The 20,499-nt window shown below is 36.3% G+C and overlaps 1 protein-coding gene across 26 annotated transcripts in view; it reads right to left on the reverse strand.

Moving 5' to 3' along the window:
* The window catches only part of DLG2 (discs large MAGUK scaffold protein 2), a 1,974,117-nt gene that overhangs the window by 1,548,254 nt on the left and 405,364 nt on the right, over nucleotides 1-20,499 (reverse strand). For 10 of the 26 annotated variants that reach the window (XM_084975555.1, XM_084975553.1, XM_084975547.1 and 7 more), the window contains exon 1: nucleotides 14,420-14,787. The exons of the other annotated variants lie outside the window; for them this stretch is intronic. In XM_084975555.1, the coding sequence (XP_084831681.1) occupies nucleotides 14,420-14,449 (30 nt within the window). In that variant the 5' untranslated portion in view covers nucleotides 14,450-14,787. Of the gene's footprint in view, nucleotides 1-14,419; nucleotides 14,788-20,499 lie in introns of those variants that run through there. 26 annotated transcript variants of the gene reach the window in all.

Genomic DNA, 20,499 nt, shown 5'->3' on the forward strand with positions numbered 1-20,499 from the left:
GAATGGACTGCTATAAAACCTGGGGCTAAAAAAAATACATCATCCACATTGTAGGAAATTTAATCAGAAAGGTCCAGAAAGAGAAACTCCCTAAGACCCACAGCAGTGCCCACAAGAGAAAGAGTCTAAAGCCAGACTGCCTGGGTTAAAATCCCAGATCTGCCATTTACCCGCTCGGTGACCCGAGCAAGTTGCTTAACCTCTCTTTGCCTTAGTTATAAAGATTAAAGAAATTAATACAAACACATAGAACTGTTTCTATGAATCATTAGCACTACATAAGACTCAGCTATTTTCTTTGTTTTTGTTATTATCATCATTATTATTATATTCCAGGCTCTGTCTAATAAGAAATTTCTGCTCTCCTATTTTATTTCCTTCTCATGCTCCAAATCTGAAGGGATCAATGACCAACTAGCAAATGAGAAAGAAAAGAGAAGCTTATCCTCAAAGGATTCCCCCAAAGCTGACATCCTGTCTGAAGATCCCATCATAGGAAAGAGTCTTTAATCAGAAAAAGTGTTCAGAGTTTTGATTAATATTTGGGACTGGACAGTTTTAATTACTTGAGACTTTAAGTGCTTGTAGGACTTTTAATTTCTTGCAAGTGGCCGGAAATTCATGGAAAGTCATGGTACTGTCCAAATTTTCATCAAGAGTGTAGGGTAGGGATTATTGACACTAAGAAATTTTAAACAAATAATGAGGAGCCCCAAACAAAGTGGCTTCTATCATTACATGTTGTTTGCTTAATGTATCAGTTACAGGTGCGGAACATACTCAGGGATGACGTTAACCTTTCTCATTAAATTTTGGGCATCATCCTTCAATATACAACTTTATCCCTTCCTGGGCTTATCTTTCCACTTGCTTCCTTTTATTTTCTCAGGTTTCAAAGATGTTTAAATTGAGTTGGCTTAATTTGTTTCTACAGAAATCCTTACTAAGACTGACTCTATGCTGGAGCCTCATGCATTTGGCTCCTTTGCAAATGAAGAAAATGCTGCTGACCCATTCTCCGCAGGATGCTGAGAATGAGGGTTTTTCAGTGGACAGTGATGGTGATGTTGAGTCATGCTCACTCTTTCCAAAATCTCTTTTAACTCCAGGCAGACATTTGCCCAGGTTAGCAGAGGTGCAATCTGTGGCTAACTAGCTCATAAGAGAATTCAACTCTCCATGTTAAAATAATTTTCTAACCATCTGGATACCTGGATTAATTAACTATGATGAGTTATATAAGCTCTGAATATTCAGAGATGGCCACATTTAAATATTTATTGTACACAAGAGCCATTATTATAACTTATTTTATGGTATTAAGGGAGAGGGGACCCCTGGAAGAAGGTATTTCCTAGGTGTATAATGAAGTAATATTTATTGAGCACCTATTAGATGCCAGGCACTTGACATGAACTGTTAGCTCATTCTATCATTACACTGAAAGGTAGTGGGGGAAAATATTTAATACAATGAGGAAGCCATTGGACTTGGATTAGAATGCTAGATTTTTTACTTTCTAGATTGTGGCCTTAGACACATTTCTTAATCTTCTGTGAGTTTCAGTTTTCTCATCTGTGAAATGAGAGAATAATACCATGTTTAAAGGATTACTATAAGGATTATATAAGATAATAATTTAATATATTTATCCCAAGGTTCAGTATATGTCCTAATCAAAAGTATATTCATATTATATAAATATTAATATTTGTCTTATTAATCAGGGTTTTTCTCCAATCCTGCTTAGTTAGCTTCTCTAAGCCTATTTTCTCACCTTGAGTATAAAATAATAATATTTACTTCACATGTTCACTCTGACAATTAAATGAGAAAAATTACAAGAAAGTACTTAGCAAGATCAGGAATTCTAAACCTAAGTTTTAAATCTAAGTTGGAAAGAATATCTGAAATACTGCAACAGTTTTAGGATGACTAAATTTGGGAGGCATAATTGACTCTACAGTCTGAGATAACATATCTAAATAATTAGTCTGTAAATATTCCTAAAAACATATTATAGTATTTTAAGATTTTATAGAGGCATGTTCCAATACTCCCCGAAGCTCTATAAATCTCCAAAGTTGAATTATTGCTGTGCAGAATTGAACACAATAAACTAATTTAAGACTCTAAATACAAGATTAAAAAACACAGTCTTGTAAAAATGCCTTAAATGCCATTGATATTTACATGCTGTCACTGCATCCTACTGACATAACAAGATAAGACAAGAGGAATGAACTACAACTGTACTTTTCTCCTTGCAAAAAAGAAACTGTGGACATTATCTACCACTGCAGTCAATGAATAGTCTTCATTGGCAGATCTTATCCACTATATCATAAACTACAAACTCTTATGGAAACAAAGACCATGATTTCTAAAATAAGGCACATTTTTTTTCTTCCTCACACATTTTTTAAAGTCGTCTGTAAAAAACACCTCTTTGGAATCAACAGCTAATGAAAAATATCTAAAATTTCAGGTCTACCAAATAAGGTCCATCCTTAGAGGGGAAAAATGCCATTCAAAAACAAGATGAAAGCAATTCATTTCTATTTTCACTGCTACCATAGAGACAAAGAAAAAAATAGTGAAGAGTTTTAAACGACTTAATTCTTCCTGCAATTTATAATTAACTACATGGGAAAGGGGACAATTACCATATTTCCAAAGAATAAAGGATTTTAAAAGTTGTGCTTTTGATAAGACATAATTACAACCTATTAAATATGCAATTCATATCAATTTATTCTTATAATCTTCTTGAGTTTCAAAAAACTACATATACATTGGACAGTGTTTTCTAAAAAATATACACAGAGGACACCATCACTTTCTAAATATACACAGTTCTCTCTTAGAGGTTTTTCTCAGATACTTAAAATTCTGGAAGACTCTAACTCAAAGAAAGGGGGGTAGATTGTATTATTTTTGTATGGGCCTTGTCTTCCTAATACCTATGAATATATGTTTTTGGACAAATGTTAATCAATGAACATTTTTGTAGATCAGGTGCCATAGCCAACGTCAAGCAGCAGCCAGGAAGAACTAGCAATTAGACCTGTCCTCGATTTAAATAGAACTTCAGATTGCTAAGTAAATTACATGTGTATTAATTCAGGACAGTTTTATTTTAAAAGACTAGCGAGGAAGCACTGCAGCTTGAAATCCTAGGAGAGTCGTAATAAAGACCAGGAAGGGAGAAATATTTTTGTTGCTAAAAATATGTTTTTATTTAGCAAATGATTTTAAATACTTTTTATTGGCTAGAATATTTAGAACTCTCCTTCACAATTTTTACTTAAAGCCATATTTGACAATAACTAATTTATTTTACTGTGGAATATCATAAATGCAGCATGATAAATTATATGCCTCTTTGTAAAAACATGAAATGCAGGAGAGGTGTGCTGCTTTGTTTTTAATAAACACTTTTTAAACTGTGTTTTATGGAACACCACAATTCTCTCTGATGTAGATAACACGTGGTACAATTCATGTCTTGAACTTTGGCTTTTGGATATTCTTTTTTTGAAATATGTGTCACTTGTCTTCAGGGAGAATACTGTTGACTATATTGCTACTTGGGATAGTGGTATATCTGATTATTCTGAGGCATTTCTAAGTTCCTATATCTGCAAGTGACTACAATTTTTAATTCAAATCTCAACCACAGAATAATAGAACACCTATTTGGGGCTCTTCTTGCATAGTGCTGGTGTTGTCTGTAGAGTTAGCCGGAAAAATTCCAAGTAATAATCATTATTATAATATTTAAGTTCTTTTTGGAGGTTACTTGGGGTAAAACTGTTCTATGGTACTGACACACTTTGGTCTCTAAAATGCAAAGCAATGTTAAAAAAAAAAAAGGCATAATTACTGTGAACTCACATTCCCTTCCTAGGCAAGTCTGCATCCTGAAAGCTGAGTACATAATGCATCCCACTTTGGGGGAAAAACTTTGTTATTTTTAAAAATTATTTCATGACCTAGTAATTGAGGGACAATAAAACTATTTTTAGGAGTTCCTGCTGTGGTATGGTGGGTTAACAATCCAACTGCAGTGGCTCAGGTCACAGCAGAGTTGCAGGTCCAATCCCCAGCCTGGTGCAGTGGGTTAAGGATGCACATTGCTACAGCTGTGGTGTAGGTTGCTACTGTGGCTCGGATTCAGTCACTGGCCCAGGAACTTCAAATGCCTTAGATGTGGACATAAAAAAAAATAATAATAATTTTCTGTTGAATAGCTTTCAGACAAATTTTAGTGTTCTTATTCTAAAAATAAATAATCTAAAAATTACTATACCATTATATTTATAGTACATATATAATAAATACATATAATGAAGTTAAATAGTTTCCCCCTAAACCAGGTTAAGTAGCATACTACCCAAAATTTCTAAGTTAAACATACATAGCTTAGCTATCTTTTATGAAACTGAAAAACTGATCTGGCTGTTTTAACTTTTGTTTAACAAAAATGTGTTACTGACTTATAACTATTTTTATACTTGAATTTTAGAAGTTTAAACGATGATCATTATAAGTTGGTTTATCACAGCTGTGATCCAGTTGCCATTTTTCTTGGAGTGTGTGAGGACTTTCATCTCTTTTATTCCATTTCTTTTATACTAAAATGACAATTCCAAGTATCATTTCAGGCCCAGGAACCATTCACAGAGAAGTTCACGAATTGCCTGTCAACTGAATAGTCTATCCATTAGAACACAAAGATGATCTCTTTTAAAAGCATTTCTTGTGAAGTGTATATTATACACACATGTATATATGTGTATATATACATACATGTGTGTAAGTTGCAGGAAGGAAGGGTTTCATCTACTCATTCATTTACTTATTCAGCAATGCAATAGCCCCCAAATGCCTGTCACATGAAAGCATCAACCAGCATTCACGTTATACCTGCCAGCACCATACGAAGTGGTTGGCTATAAATATGACTAATAACTTCCCCACCATCTTCAAAGAGTTCACATTCTAGCAAGAGAAAAACACAAGTAAAAATTAATTATACAACTAGATGATGGCTGTTACATAGATACAGATATATTGTACAGAGAACATGAAGACTGGTTAGCTCAGTTCAGTAGGGCATTATCAAGGAAGATTATTTACAGGGGAATCTGCATTTGAGCTGAGTCTTAAAGGTTAAGCAGCAGCTTACTAAGTAAACACCAGGCTAGAGAGTTGAAAGGTATTCTAGGCATAAAGAAAAGCAGTTATGTAGAAATAGAGGAATGAATTCAGATTGTTTTGGGAACCAAATACAAATGGCTACAGTTCAAACTAAGTTATGAAAAATGATAGGATCTGAGACAGGGAACTTAGCCAAGGGCTAGAGCATAGAGAGCCATGTATGTGAGGTTAAGCTATGCAAATTTTATCCTATAGTGCTTCTTAAATCTGAGTGTGCAAAACCAACTGAGGATACAAATCATCAAGGCATTTTATAAAATGCAGGTCTAGCATGAAACTCGAGATTCTGCATTTCCAATAAGCTCTGAAGGGATGTCACTGCAACTGGTCAAGAGACCACACTTTGAATAATGGGGAAGTAGGGAACTAGGAAGCTCTGAAAGGTATTAACCAGAATTGCAACATACACGAAAAGTACACACACGTATGTATGTGTACATATATTTTTATTTTATTAGGAAGATTCAGCTAACGGCATGGAAAATGTATAGGGGTGGGACAATGGAGAAGATAAGAAGAATGAATGGGAATTGGAATAGATGAGGATTTAGGGGAAAATAAGAATGAAATCAACTCCCACCTTTCTAACCGTAACAACTGGAAAATGGCATTATAGTAGGGTAGAACAATTCCCATTTATCTGCAATAACAACTGAGAGAGGAACGTACTATACAATAAGTAGGAGAATGATTTATGCTCAGAGGGCTCCTGAGAATGAATATTTTCCTGGAAGTTTTGATTTAAGATTACTTAATGCGTAAATATAATTCTAAATTCTAAAAAATTATACATATACTGTCAAACCACTTTTTCACAAAACCTGTTGTCTCCTGAAAGGTTAGTTTAAGAACTGATTTAGGTGCAAAGCAATGGATATGTGTGGGGGGGGGAGTATTAGAATAAAGCCACATGACGGGGAGAGCATTTTTATGGGATTTCAAATCTGGTACTAACTTGAATGCACAGTAGAAAAAAAAAAGGTTAAAACATTCAGTCTCTTTCTCTCACCAATAATACCTATAAACCTAGGAAACACTCGCAAAAGTCAGAGGAAATCCCCATCACTACAAGTATAGGATAGACGTTTGCCACTCGAGTGGTAACTGGCTAATTGAGTTAAGGTCCTACAGTGAAATGTATTCATAAGTGTCAGATTCCCTAAATAAGAGAAAATGAAAGAGGAAAATGAGGAGGAGAAGCAGAAACATTCACAGCTATTTGATAAATTATGTTATATATCGCCACTATACTAAGTCCTATGTGTATATTTGTACCAGCTGTTCCTTTTGTCTAGAATTCCCTTCCCCAAGAGCTTCACAAAGCAGGTCTTTTCAAGTTCCCAGAACTTTTTGAGAGAGAACATCTATGTTCACCCTACCTGACGTAGCCCTATCTCTTTTTACACTCATTCCTCATTCTATATTCTATTTCTCGGCTTTTTTCCATTATAGCAGTTGTTACATCACTATGTTTATTATCTGTGTGCCAGTTTCTTCACTCTTAAGTGATGAAAGTAAGTCCTATGAGGGCAGGGACCTTGTCTGATTTATTCAATGTTACATCTCCACCACGTACAATAGAGTAATTTGCCCAGACAACAGAACTAATAACCACTAAAGCTAGGACTCCAGCAAGAATCTTTGATTCCAAAGACTATGCTTTCAAACACTATGCAGTCACTCTAAGCCAAATTCAGTGGTGGATCCCAACTGCTATCCAAATGCCTAATACTCAGTTATCTGAGGGACCCAGTGACCAATTTGGCTGGGTCACTACAATGAACATAAAATTAGTTCTTACACATATGTGGGTTCAGCTCTTATTTTTTCCATCACACAGAAATGCCAATCCCAATTTACTCTAGGATTTCCTCCTTTCAGTAATTTTAGTCATCCTTTCTATGTATACAATATTTTATATTTTTTCAAATAAATAAACTTATTTGATTCTGTACAATAATCTTGTGAAGGAAGTACTTATAAGCCAGCATGATTATCCCCATCTCAGACCTGAGAAAATATGACTCATGGAGGGTAAACTGAATTGACTAGGATTACTAATATAATAAATGGAAAATTCACATCTATAACTTTCGTTCTGAACCTTGATCCAGTGCAGTTTCCCGAACTGCCTTTGATGAAACACACATACATGCAATGAGACAGGTCTCACAGGCAGCCGTCATCATGGGTAATCTGCTTTAAGGAAATCTTATCTACAAACATTCAGATGAAATGGTGGGTAAATAATAAAGGGAAGTGATGAATTCTTATGTACTTTATAAAGACAGTTATATGATTATTTAAATTTTTGAGCACAATAAATGTGTATAAATATTATTTGCTTTGCAACACTTGATTTGTACTTGTTTCCTTTGCAAACCCACACTTGTCTCATAAAGATGTACCTAGAAGTCTTATAAAGGATAATCCTCACAAACTCAACAGCTCTTCACAGCACATGGGACTTTTATTCACAGTCTAAAAAGGGCCAGTGTTGTGAATAACATCCTAGTAATCAAGTCTGGCAGGAAGGACTGTTTACTACAGATGTATTAACAGATGACTGGTATGATTCATGCGATACATTTTTATTTCATTTCTAAAAGTTTACTTTTACAGGCTCTAGATATGTGTCTCCAAAACTACAAATCTAGAGCCAATCCTGAAAAATTTTAAGTGAACCATTATGTGGGTATATTATTTTTATTTAATTAGATCTTTAGGTTAAGAAGGAACAACATCCAAATGTTTTAACTAAATAAAACTTCGAAGAGACTCAACCAGGAGACAATGATAGGAGATAGGAGCGTGGACCTCAGGGACAAACACCTGAATTTGAATCCCTATCATGAAACTACTTTGTTCTATGAAAAGGCCGCATTTTTAAGATGTGGAGGATTCTATATCATTGAGTTAGTCTGAGGAGTCAAAAGAGTTAATTAAACCCTCCAAGTTCTTCCTATGTATCAGAATGTGTCCCAGATAGTACATACACAAAAATGAGAAAAATAGATGTAGTCTCTTCCTTCAAGCACCTTCTGTCTGATTAAGAGTGTGACACTGAGAAAAGCACACATATCAGTGTATAATTATGAATTGTGATAAGCAGACTATGGGACAAAAGGAGAGTGGATACCAATAACATTAAATCTATTTGCACAGAGATTTTAGGAAAGGTTGTAGCATGTACATCCTACACGCCCACCTGCAACCAAGCTCACCTGGAAGATAAATAGGATTTGGACAGGTGGACGGTGCCATCAAGACAGAAGAGTACTAAGTGCAAATCTCCAAAGCAGAAACGTAGCTGACACCTTCAAAGAAGAGAGGGGATCCAGCAAGGCCAGGGCGCTGATTAATTTAATGAAGGACAAGGAAGAGAGCATAGACATTGAAGTGGTCAGGTCCATGCATTTTTAACATTCTTGGTATATAAAGTACAGGGCAGAGTGATGGAAGAGAAGACAGGAGAGGAATTCAGATGCTGGGTCAAGGGAGAACTGAATTAAAGGGAAGAATTTGGACCATCACTCACCTTGAGGTCAAAAGGGTGCTACTGCCGGGCCTCCCCCTGAGAGTTACGCCATTGGACTTGTGTATTAGATTGATCATTCTGGGAGCTATATGGAATGCTTTTTAAAAAAGGGAAGTTAGGCTACTATATTAATGGAATTAATATGCTAAAGTGTTTTATGCAATTATAATGGTTAATCCCAGGTTACTAATGTAGTCATGAAATCTGTTCATACTGGCTCTTTTCCTTATTTTTCTGCACAAAAGGCCAGAGTTTATTAAAAATTTCCCAACTATTAGCTATACTTCTGGCTCTCTCTGTCACTCAGTAAATTTTCCGTGGTCCATCGAGCCCCCTTCTCCCATTTCCATTCAGTGGACCTGTCACCTTGCAGGTGCTTGTTTGAGATAACAGGTGTCAGAACCAATGTCACTGGCAGGATAGATACAAGGAGAGCATGAAGAAAAGATAAGGTAGGGGAACTATGGACCTCAACAAAATAGTGCACCTACCCCTACAAGGTGATATGCTAAGCACTTCATAGCTCTTATCTCATTGTGTTGTCAAAACAACCCTGTTAGATGAGTACCATTTTATAGAAAACTACGGTTCAGAGAAGGTCATCCAGCTAGTGAAAGGTAAAAACCACTATTTTCACTGAACAGGCATAAAGACAGGCAAAGGCGGATGGTGCTTAAAATAGAAGGAGAGAGGTCAAATCAGAGAAATGAAATGGGTGAGAAGGCAGGAAAACTGGGATTTGGGACCAGTGTTAATGATGGAAGGAAAATCCTATTTCCTTTAAGACAGTTTCTCAACTGGATAGTTATGGCTGGGCCTCTCTCTATCTCCATATCCTTTAGTTCTTGCTACTCACCTTGGATACCTTACATCCCAGCCACACTAACCTCCCTTTCCTTGAATGTGCCATTCTCTCACTTTTTTGCTCTTTTCACTCCCTCTCTATTAACGTATCACATCTGAGATTTTGCCTAAAACACTCTTTCCCCCCCTCACTGTGCCCTCCATTCTGCATATCCATTTAATTGTCACTTCCTCAGAAAGCCCTTCCCTGATACAAAAGCCCTTCCCCTGCCCACATGCAACCAAGTGCACCCTGTGCTCATTTCACTGCAACTTTTATTCACCCCCTACCACACATCACTGTTATTTCTATAATTGGCTGTCTTCCCCATTAGACTAAAAGTTCCGTGAGAACAAATTGTTCATTATACCCCCATGTCTTCCAATATGTCAGGTACACATTAGGCATTCAATAAACACTTGGTAAATGAATAAAATGAATGAATGGATGTACTGCTTCTACCATGAGAACAGATGCAACTGTACACCTGAATGAATAAACAGCTTTGTCTATGAAGACAGGCCCACTCAGGTAAACCATTTGTTGCTTTGATGATTCGTTTCATTTTCCCTACATAAAACTTGGGTGGAAAATAAAAATTATTTTAGCCCCCACTTCCCTGAAAAACCTTACAGTTGTAAATACTTCTATGATGAATACATTTATAAGAGTATGACATTTTTCTATGAAAATTATAAATAATACTTATTAGCGTTAAGAAAAATATTTTAAATACCCAGCAACAACTTTTAGAAATCCTAAGTGACTCTAAGTCTTGTAAAAGACGGTGGGTTGATGAATACAAAAAGTGGTATCTTTCTTACAGAACAGATGTAGTATTAACATTAATAAAAGCTTCTTTTATGCTGCCTGGTCCATTTTTCACCATGCTATTTGAATTTTATTATTCACATCAACGTGTTACATATATTAAAAATTAATAGTACCATCATGCCTTCATTTTAAAAATTACAAGAGTAACTTAACATAGCATATTGCAATTGTCTTTGTAGATTTGGAAAAACTTTATAAAAATGTCTCTAAGTCTGGTTAATGGACACCTGAAATTATACTAACTTATGATTCACGCACTAATACTTTTTAAGATATTTACTGTACATGAACAATTTTATTTTCAGAGAAAATTTACTTTAGAATAACATTAAATTAGAGATATAAAAGGAAGGACCTCAGAGATGCAATAAAAGACACTTGTTTTACAGGCAAGGACACTGATGCCCAGTGGGACTCCAGGTGCCCAAAGTTACCAAGTATAGATTTACTTTGATTTTTCACAGCTCCACATTTCTTCTATTCTTGTGTCAAATCTCAGATGCTATTACATATTATACTTCAGAATTCCTACAGAGCAAAAGAAAAAGTCTACTGACCACTTGCATTTTATTAAATTTAGCCCAGAATATTCTGCCTGCTACCCAGAAATGCTGTCCTATTGACCAACCATCCAGCAGCATCTTTCTGGCTTAACCATCTAACATAATTTTCCTTGAATTCTAATTATCAGAATCACTGGGACTATGATATTTTAATTGTTCAAAACATGTTTATGAAATATCCACTCTATAAAACATGTTATATTAGCTACTAAGTTGTGTTTAATTAGTATTCTTGAGATAACCACATTTTCCTCAATGATCACATCCAATGAAAGTGAGATTAAAGATATAAATTGTGAGCTGATCAAAAAATTACCCTATAGTTAATTCCTTCCATATGCTTTCAAAATATGGTACTTTTAATTTTTTACCCTGACATGACCTGCTCATAGGTAATATTGTGTCTTTTTTACAGATGAGGAAATTGAGGCTCAGAGAAGTTAAAAATCTTATCCAAGTCATAAAGCCAATTAGTATCAAAACAGCCATTTAAATCCAAGTCTTGCTCTAGAAAAAGCACTAAGTCATGTCACGTGCCTTTTCTTGTAGTGACATGATGTGACAAAAGAGTTGACACTGACACTGGACAGAAACATTCAAATAAAAGAGACGACTCAATTTTTTTCTAAAAGCATGTTATCTTAACATCTGAAAAGACCTTGGTCTTCACGTGACAAAAAAAAAAAAAAAAAAAAACCTGTGATTTTGGTTATTTTGATGATTTTCTGGCCTCAAATACCTTACCCCAAATTTGTGAAGTTCTGCAAATCAGTCTGACCAGACTGGACCCATTAAGACCTTAAGCAAGTTCAGCCTTATGGGTGAGATCTAGGGTAGAATTATTAATCAGGGGAGGTTAGATTACTATGAAACACACCACAATCATTTCCTTCCTTTTACAGGCAGAAAAACTAAAAAGAAAACCCCTCTCTGGGGTGTCTAATAGATCCTTTTATATTGCCATTATGCAGTGCTTTGTCTTGATGTGTCATAATCTCTCCTCTCATTAATCTTCTAACATTATTCTTGAGAATATGGAGCAAAGACATCAAGAGGAATTTATTTCTACCGTGTGCATAACAGAGGGGAGTGGGAGAATGGAGAGTGCAGAGGTCACAGGAGGGTCTAAGAGGAGAGTAGGTGCATTTCATGCCAAAATGGGAAGAGAACCAGTGGAAGTAGTTATGTTTTCTGTCACTGAAAACTTTGACAGAGGCAGTGGCCAGCGGTGATCATTGACATGTGCTACTGATGAGGTAAAGCCTAGCACAGATCAGGGCAGTTAGTTAGCAGCTCCAGCCCACAGAAAGCTTCTACAAAGCAACACCTGAAGAAAGTATCTCAGCCAGAACTACAAGAAGGTATACTCATTGCTGGAGAAGCAAGAGATGGGGGCTGAACCAAGTTGGAATTATAATTTTCAAGTTGTTGGCAAGTTTCCTGTCAAAGAGTCCCAGGAAAGTGGAACAAGGGCATCCCAAGTCTACGGCCACTTGGGAAAAAAACTTTCAGTGGTGGTGGGTGAGTGAACAGGATCTATGTTCTCAAGTCCTCCAGGAGGTCTCCTCACCTATACCTTTTTAAACCCGTCATGCATTGTTAAACATTGTAAAATAACTTTGTTTGAAGTATGTCAGTCCTACAAAGATGTTATACACGCCATGCTAGAAATATTCATGAATGTAATTAATTCAGAATATTCATGACATCTCACATGGGTATCTATTCTGTTGAATTGCATAATTTACGTGGGAAATCACAATACTGAAATAATGACATTTATCTCTGATACGGCATTTAAAGCAGAACAAAAATATTTCTTACCTCATTGCCTGTGGTCATCGGTGTTTTGATAAGTGGATATACAGGACAGGACATGTTTTTAATTTAGATCACGTTTTCCAAATTGAGGGAACTGAGATTTCAGAGTGGATTCAATGCAACAGACTTCCAGTTTTGAGTTCTAATTAAGCTTTTTATAACTTATTTTTAAAGTACTAATTATGTTTTGTAGAATCTCCCATTATTATGATTTTGAAATAATCACTAAATAAATGTAGGGCAGATTCGACAGCATTCTCAAGAAAAGTAACACTGAGTGTAACACCTCAGGAAGAGTGAACCATATTTAAGAGACTTTCCTGGATTATATGAGGAAATACAAGTTCCTACTTGGCTCTTTTTAAAAAATTCATTTTAGTTTATTTTTATTGGCTACTGGAAAAACTGAAGGACAGGCTTGGAAATTTTTAAAATAAGGTATTCATCAAACTTGGAAGCCTGGTCAACTAACCCAACTAGAAGTTTTCAGGCTTCAAGTCCATTAACATCAGCTGAAGCTGCCCACGTGATACTAGGCCCTAGAGGAAGATATCTATTAAGATTTCTGACATATAATCTGCAGAAGTAAAAAATTTCAGGTCATACTATGGATAACTTGGTTGGTAGATTCAAAATTAAAATAATCTCTTCTTTAGTGATGAAAAGAGATCACAGTGGGAAATCTTCACCTAATAAGTCTCATGCACTGAACTATTATTTCTTCATGTTTAATGGGTGTCCAGTCAATGTGAGATACTGAAAGGTATGGCTCAAATTAACTCAGGCTATGCTTACATGTCTAATGAAAAGGGAGCTAATGAATAAAAGTGTTTTAACTAGTTGTTTTTTTTAAAAAATAATAGTACTTTCTATTCAAACAACCAGTGATGATGAAATTTAAATACATTATTTAGAACTGATAACAGAATAAAATAAAATGAGATTGAAATTTTTAGCTATTTTCTATGAACCCATAAAAGGAGTGCCTATTGATTTGATTCCATTGCCATTTTTGTTTCTGTGATAATACTTCATTTGCTTCTAATCAAAATAGAATCACTTCAACATTAAATATTGTTTGTTTCAAATTAGAGCATAAAGAATTTTTTCTTTAAAAAAAAATCTCTAAAATGCAGAATATCAGAATTCTCCAATCAGAAACAATATGTCAAGACACAGTAAAGCTGATTGGTTTCTTGAAGCATAGAAGACATGGTTTTTAAATGAAAAGCTAATTATTACACTCAGAAAGACTACCCTGAAATGTTATGTTTAAAATGATGTGTTAAGCTACACTACTACTATAGATATTTTAATATTGAGCTAAAAATAGATGCAAAGGCAAATCCTGCCATAAAAAACACAGGCAAATCCTCCTTTCATTTGCACAAACACACAATACCACTTTAAGAAGTTGAAATCAAATAAAGACAGGACCCTCAAACCCTCGTGGGGAACAAAATGCCCAGCAAAGTAAATTATACTCATCATTTTTCCTCATGAACTGGCAGCACCTACCAGAGCTGTTTAATTACAGGACCAAAATAATAATTAAAAAAATGCTGCACACAACAACAGCCCTGTTTCCTATCCTACCTTTGTGGTGACAATGCACAGGCAATCCATCCTGGATCCCTACTCAGGACTCAGTACATGGAAATCACACCAGCAAATCAGCAAAGGTGAGAAAAGCCTTTTGGTAAATGGCACACAGAAAGAAGCAGAGCCTGGATTCTGCACAGACGGCTTTTCCAAGGGGGCCCCTCATGGGAAACTCGAGCCCTCCTCCATAGAGCTCAAGGCAAGCAGGATTCTCCTAGGCACCGGAAAATCCCCTAGGAATCAGCTCCGGCAAAACTTCCCGGTGGCTTGCGGGGCTCCGCGGTTGCATGGTCCTTGAGCAGATTCCGTGCTGGGAACAAGGCTCCCGGAGTGCCTCGCACAGTCCTATCTTGGAGACGAGTGTTACACCAAGCACCAGAGAATCACATTTCAGCTCTCGTTCTTGTTTCTGAATTCTGATCTGCAGCTTCAGTGTACCCATAAGATCTCTTTTGCCAAAGTGCCCCCTTTGCTGCCTTCGTCTTTCCTACTAACAACTCTGAGTAAGCATAACACAAAAAACTACCCGGCCCATCTATCAAAGGGCTGTCGTTCCGCTGCCAGAACAGCGGCTTTGGGTAATAAAAAGCTATTTATTACGAGCATGATTCCCGGCAGTCTAAATGACTCGAAGGATATGACTGAAAAGCTAAGGTGCATGCGGAGCTGCATACATCACATCTCAACTCACTTGCAATTACAAGGGCAGCTTCTTACAAATGACTAACAGCTGGAAAAGGGAAATTGGGCCAGGTACATTAAAAAAAAAAAAAAAAAGCTGAGGATTTAGAGGTTTAACTTAGAAACGGTTAGATTTCTTCCTTTATTTTTGTACCTATTTGTGCCTTCTCTGACATATGCAAATACACAAACAACCTCGAATATTTAAGCGAATAAGTATGTTATAAAACTGAGGTGGGAGGAGGCTTCAAAGTGTTTACGAAAGTTCCACAATCGGAGAGACAAAAAATGAGTTCTTTCTCAAACTTTTCCCTCCTCACTAGCTGCCTGCAGGCACTTATTACGTGGGCAGAGCTCTCTGTTCCCTTCTGCAGATTTTAACAGCAAATGATTAACCCTCCCCTTCCCCCAAATCCCTCCCTTTCTTCCAGTGAAACCGCTGCAGACTGCCTTTGAGGCACTTGACAAGCATCACTCTGGATAATAATATACTTTTTTTCATCCTCTTAGACGCATAGGCAGAGACAGAGTTGAAACAGAAAGAAAGAAAGAGGGGTGAAGAGAGAAGGGCAGGAGGAGAATGAGAGAGAGAGAGAGAGAGAGAGAGAGAGAATGACGGAAATGGAAAGCACCGCCTGACCAATGAAAATGAAATCAATGCCTCCTCACTAGGAAGAAAACACAGCCAACTGGTCCATGGACAACGAGAAGAAATGAAGAGGGACCCAAACATTGGGATCACCTGCTTAAGCAAGAACCATTCCCTACCCTTCCCACCCCCTCTTATTTTTTATAAAAATTGTATGTTCTACAATAAATGATTTGAAAAAAGTATGGCTATGTAAGACTCTTCTACCTTTCATGAATTATTCAGGTTCTAACCTCAAAATCCTCCTGATTGCTAAATGTCTCAGAAACTGACATGCCATTATTTTACCAGACTGAGAGCACTGTTTCTAAAGATTTTAAAATTTTAAAATTAATAGCAAACCAGATATGTGTTTAGAGAAGAAAAGAAAAAACAGGTATCAGAAAGTAATTACAGTTAAAGGATAATTTCTTCCGAAGTGCCATCCTACTGTGTAATAAACATCAGATAATATTCAAGTTAAACGGCACAAACAAAACCCATGCTCTGGTCCATTCAGTTAGGTTACTGTCTTAAGGTTCAGTAATATGAAAGGGTTAAAAAGCATCACCTTGCCTATTCACCTCCTCATTTATCACATCATCATGGAGCTTAATTTAATTTAATACTCCCTAAACTTGTCTCAGAGCATAACATCATGTCCTTGAGTGTTCACAGGTATCGGAGTGCTACCCGATACAACCAAAGCATCTAATGTGCAATTGAGATTATCATACTCATCTTCAAACTAATTAGGCTTTATGTTCCTAGAGCACTTTAAATTTGCAAAGCACTTGTGACATTCTCGACAGCTTGAAAGTTTAAATGACTTCCCAAGGACAAGTACCTGGTAACTTATCACAAGTCCAGGGTTTTCTAAGGCATGATCCGAACAGAGACAGGGAATTAGAAAGAGAGAGGAAGTAAACTGGGTAGCAGAGGAAGATGGATATTTTACAAGGTATCCTTGGAAGAAAGGTACCTTAGAAACTAATTCCCACTTTCCTATAGTGGAGGGAGCTAAGAAACAGACAAACTGGCAGAGGAAGCCTGATTAGTCTTTTGACGCTGGCCAATCACGGATGAAAGCACTTTGTAAACTATAAAGACCTGCAGAAAAGAAAGGCAATTCACCCAGCATAGCTCCTGATACATCGTATACACTCCCTAACTCATTCATCTAACATATGTTTGTTGAGGGCTCACTGCGTGATGTTTTGATTAATGTCTGCATCACCTACTAGATTGTGAGCTCCTTAAAGGCAATTTTGACGCTATATTTCCATTTCCAAAGTATGTACATATGTGGGGACACAAGGTTGAGCGCAAGTAATTCAACAACTACAGTACATTACAGCAAGCACTTAGGGTGTTTGAGAAAGATCAAGTGGAGCCATTTAACCCAGAATGAAGTAGTTAGGAAAGGCTTTCTGCAGAGGATGCTTGATCTGAGTTGAGAAGGACCCACAGGAGTTAGCTAGATGTTCTAAGGTAGAAGAATTCTATGAACACTATTTAAAAAGGGAGTGAATCAATAATATCCATCATCTTTCTACAATCAGTGTACACAAACACATAGAAAAGGTTTTCACTAAATAAAAGTACTTTAGAGCAGGCATTTCACAAAGTAAATATGCCATCCCTGGCAGGGGGGGGACAAAAAAGAGCATCATTCATACATCGCTAAGTGGATGTGTGTAAAAGCATGCAGAATATGCATGTTCTATAATCTTAGGTTGTATTTACCACATGTGATTAATTGGTTGTTTGCATGTTTAGGTAGAAGAAAACAGTTAACATTTTAAAGTGTGGTTCTACCTAGGATGCAGCATTCTATTTTGTGTATCCTTTACCTTCCACTGATTTTCCTCAGATATAAAGATAATAGAAGATAATCTATTCTGTTACATCAAGGGAAATACTCCTTTATTTTTTAAAATTAACAAGGCATCAGCTTGAAACACTTTTTTACTGACATAAAGCTCAATTAGTCCTGTGATTTCACAGGAAGTGTTCGACAATATTTAAAGCCACAGCCTGCAAATGGCTTTACTTGATATTCTTTAAGGTTAATGATATCAAGCAAGGAGCATATTGATTTTTTGTAAAAATCTACCATTGGTACTTTGATATCAGAAAATTACTATTGTAAATTACTTACACTAAGCCCATACCTTAACCATTTAAATCCATTGCTTAAATTTTGTCTGTTTCCAACATGGGGACAAATATCCAGTAGTTAAAATGTATCATGTGCTTATTTTCTTAGAATCTAAGCTCCATAAGAATAGACACAATGTACATCTCAGGCACCTAGCATAGTACCTGTGGTACAAAATAAATATTTGGGTAAAAAACAATGATCGCAGCTCCAGTTATGCCATTTATTTTTCCTCATAAAAGATTTTTTAAAAACCTAAAATATGCATCTTTTGTCCATATAAGAACCATGCATGCATTTGGTAACTACTATATATATATATATATATACATATATATATATATATCCATTTATAATATATAATATATATATGAAATAATATATAATACACAGTAAAATAAATATATTTTATATACTTAAGAAAGAAATAGATTAGTGCATGTAGCTGAAGATATTCTCAACTACAAATATTTTTATTGGCCAATCCAGTGTGATGCAAGAATACTGGTTTGAAAAAATCCAATCTATAATGGAAAAGGTCAGTTTCCACCTACAGTGCTGCAACAACCACAGCATACCCTTGTAATAGACATTTGCCTTTGCAATAGAAAAACAGTAATAAAGCATTTTATTAATAATAGCAGTAATTTATCAAGCAGCTATTATCTGAAGTATTGTGGCAGACACTTTTTGCCTACTATCTCTGATGATCACAATACCCTTCAGATAAGAAATATAATTCTCATTTCATAGATGAAGAAACTGAAGCTCCCTAAGATGATACAGTTTGCCTAGATGGAGTTTCCGCTGTGGCTGGGCAGTAAGGAACATGACTAGTATCCATGAGGACGTGGGTTTAATCCCTGGCCTCTCTCAGTGGGTTAAGGATCTGGTGTTGCCATGAGCTGAAGTGTAGGTCACAGATGTGGCTCAGATCTGGTGTTTCTGTGGCTATGGCATAGGCTGGCAGTGGCAGCTCCAAGTTGAACCCCTAGCCTGGGAACTTCAATATGCTGAGAGTGCAGCCCTAAAAAAATTAAAATAAAATAAAAACTTGCCCAAGATGATATGACACCTAGGTGACTCCAACCTGGAATGCAAAGTCTATGTCCTTTCTATCTCATCATAGCTCAAATCCTGGGGCAATTTCCACTCTCCTGGGTCCAACTTGAGAGTGTGGCACCGACAGATCCAAAAGGCCCTCTATCTAAAGGTAGTCAAGATTCTGTGCAAAGCAATTACAAACAACTCAGGATCCCCTTAAAAAGAGAGGCATTTCTCTAGGCTCTTATACAGAGGCATGTATAAGGATCTTGGGAGCAATCTGGAAGGAATAAACTCCCTCAAAGAAAGATTATCTCCAAGGAAAATAACTAAAGAAATATACCCACATGGACTGCCATCCCAGTGTCTCTGTTTCCCATTTACCCTGGACAGCAGGCACACACATGACATCTGCAAAGATTGTTAACTTAGTAAAAGAAACAGACTTCAGGCGGGTCATGGCAAAATGCCTGCCCTCATTTCCAAAGTCTCCAGAGGTAAATAGGAAATTAAGATCAACGAGAAAAGGACTGACTTTTCCAAAGAATTTCATGATGAAAAAAAAATCTGGATACTACGGGATCCTGAAATTAAATCATGAAAGGTAGAAGTCTATGGATGCTGTGCATGTTAAATGTGTGATTATTTGTAAGAGAAACATAAAGATTAAATAAGAAAATTTTTGAGTAAATTAAAAACTGCTATAGAAATCAAGAAATGGGGAGTTCCCACCATGGCTTAGTGGAAACAAATCCAACTAATATCCATGAGGATGTTGGTTCGATCCCCAGTCTAGCTCAGTGGGTTAAGGATCCACCCTTGCAGTGAGCTGTGGTGTAGGTTACAGACGCAGCTTGGATCCTGTGTTGCTGTGGCTGTGGTGTAGGCCAGCAGCTGCAGCTCCAATTCGACCCCTAGCCTGGGAACTTTCATAACACGTAGGTGTGGCCCTAAAAAGCAAAAAAAAAAAAAAAGAAGAAGAAGAAGAAGAAATGATCACTTTTAATCTACTTTCTTAAGATATTTAATTGTATAGATAAGAATTGCATGTCAATTTTGCTTATTGGTCAATCCAGTGTGATGCAAGAATACTGGTTTGAAAAAATCCAGTCTATAATGAAAAAGGTCAGTTTCTACCTACAGTGCTGCAACAACCACTGTAGGTGAAACTGGAACATAGCTAATTTAAAACAATGTAACTCCTCCTTCATTATTATCACCAAAATCTAAAAACACCTTTGAAATTTAGATAATTATGTATAATAAACTATCAATCATAACAAAATTCTATAAAGATTCTAACAAGTTTATATAAACTTCATTGAACATCAAGTATATTCCTTATGAGGCTCAATTTTTCCCACTATTATAAATGCTATCAGTTGTTTAAAAAAAAAAAGAAAAGAAAAAAATAACTGCACACAGGCCTAAAATAAATAAAAATGCTATGTGGTCTGAAATGCAATTTCACTTTCCAATTAATATAAATAACCTCAGTAGTATTTCTAAATGCCCTTCCCAGACTTCACCTTCCTATACCCCATCATACTGGCCTGCTAT

The sequence above is a fragment of the Sus scrofa genome, chromosome 9 (genome assembly GCF_054392235.1).
Source record: "Sus scrofa isolate SSC_HxYL_T2T_F1_AM1 chromosome 9, Sscrofa_HxYL_maternal_Yorkshire_Landrace_v2.0, whole genome shotgun sequence".
NCBI lineage: Eukaryota > Metazoa > Chordata > Mammalia > Artiodactyla > Suidae > Sus > Sus scrofa.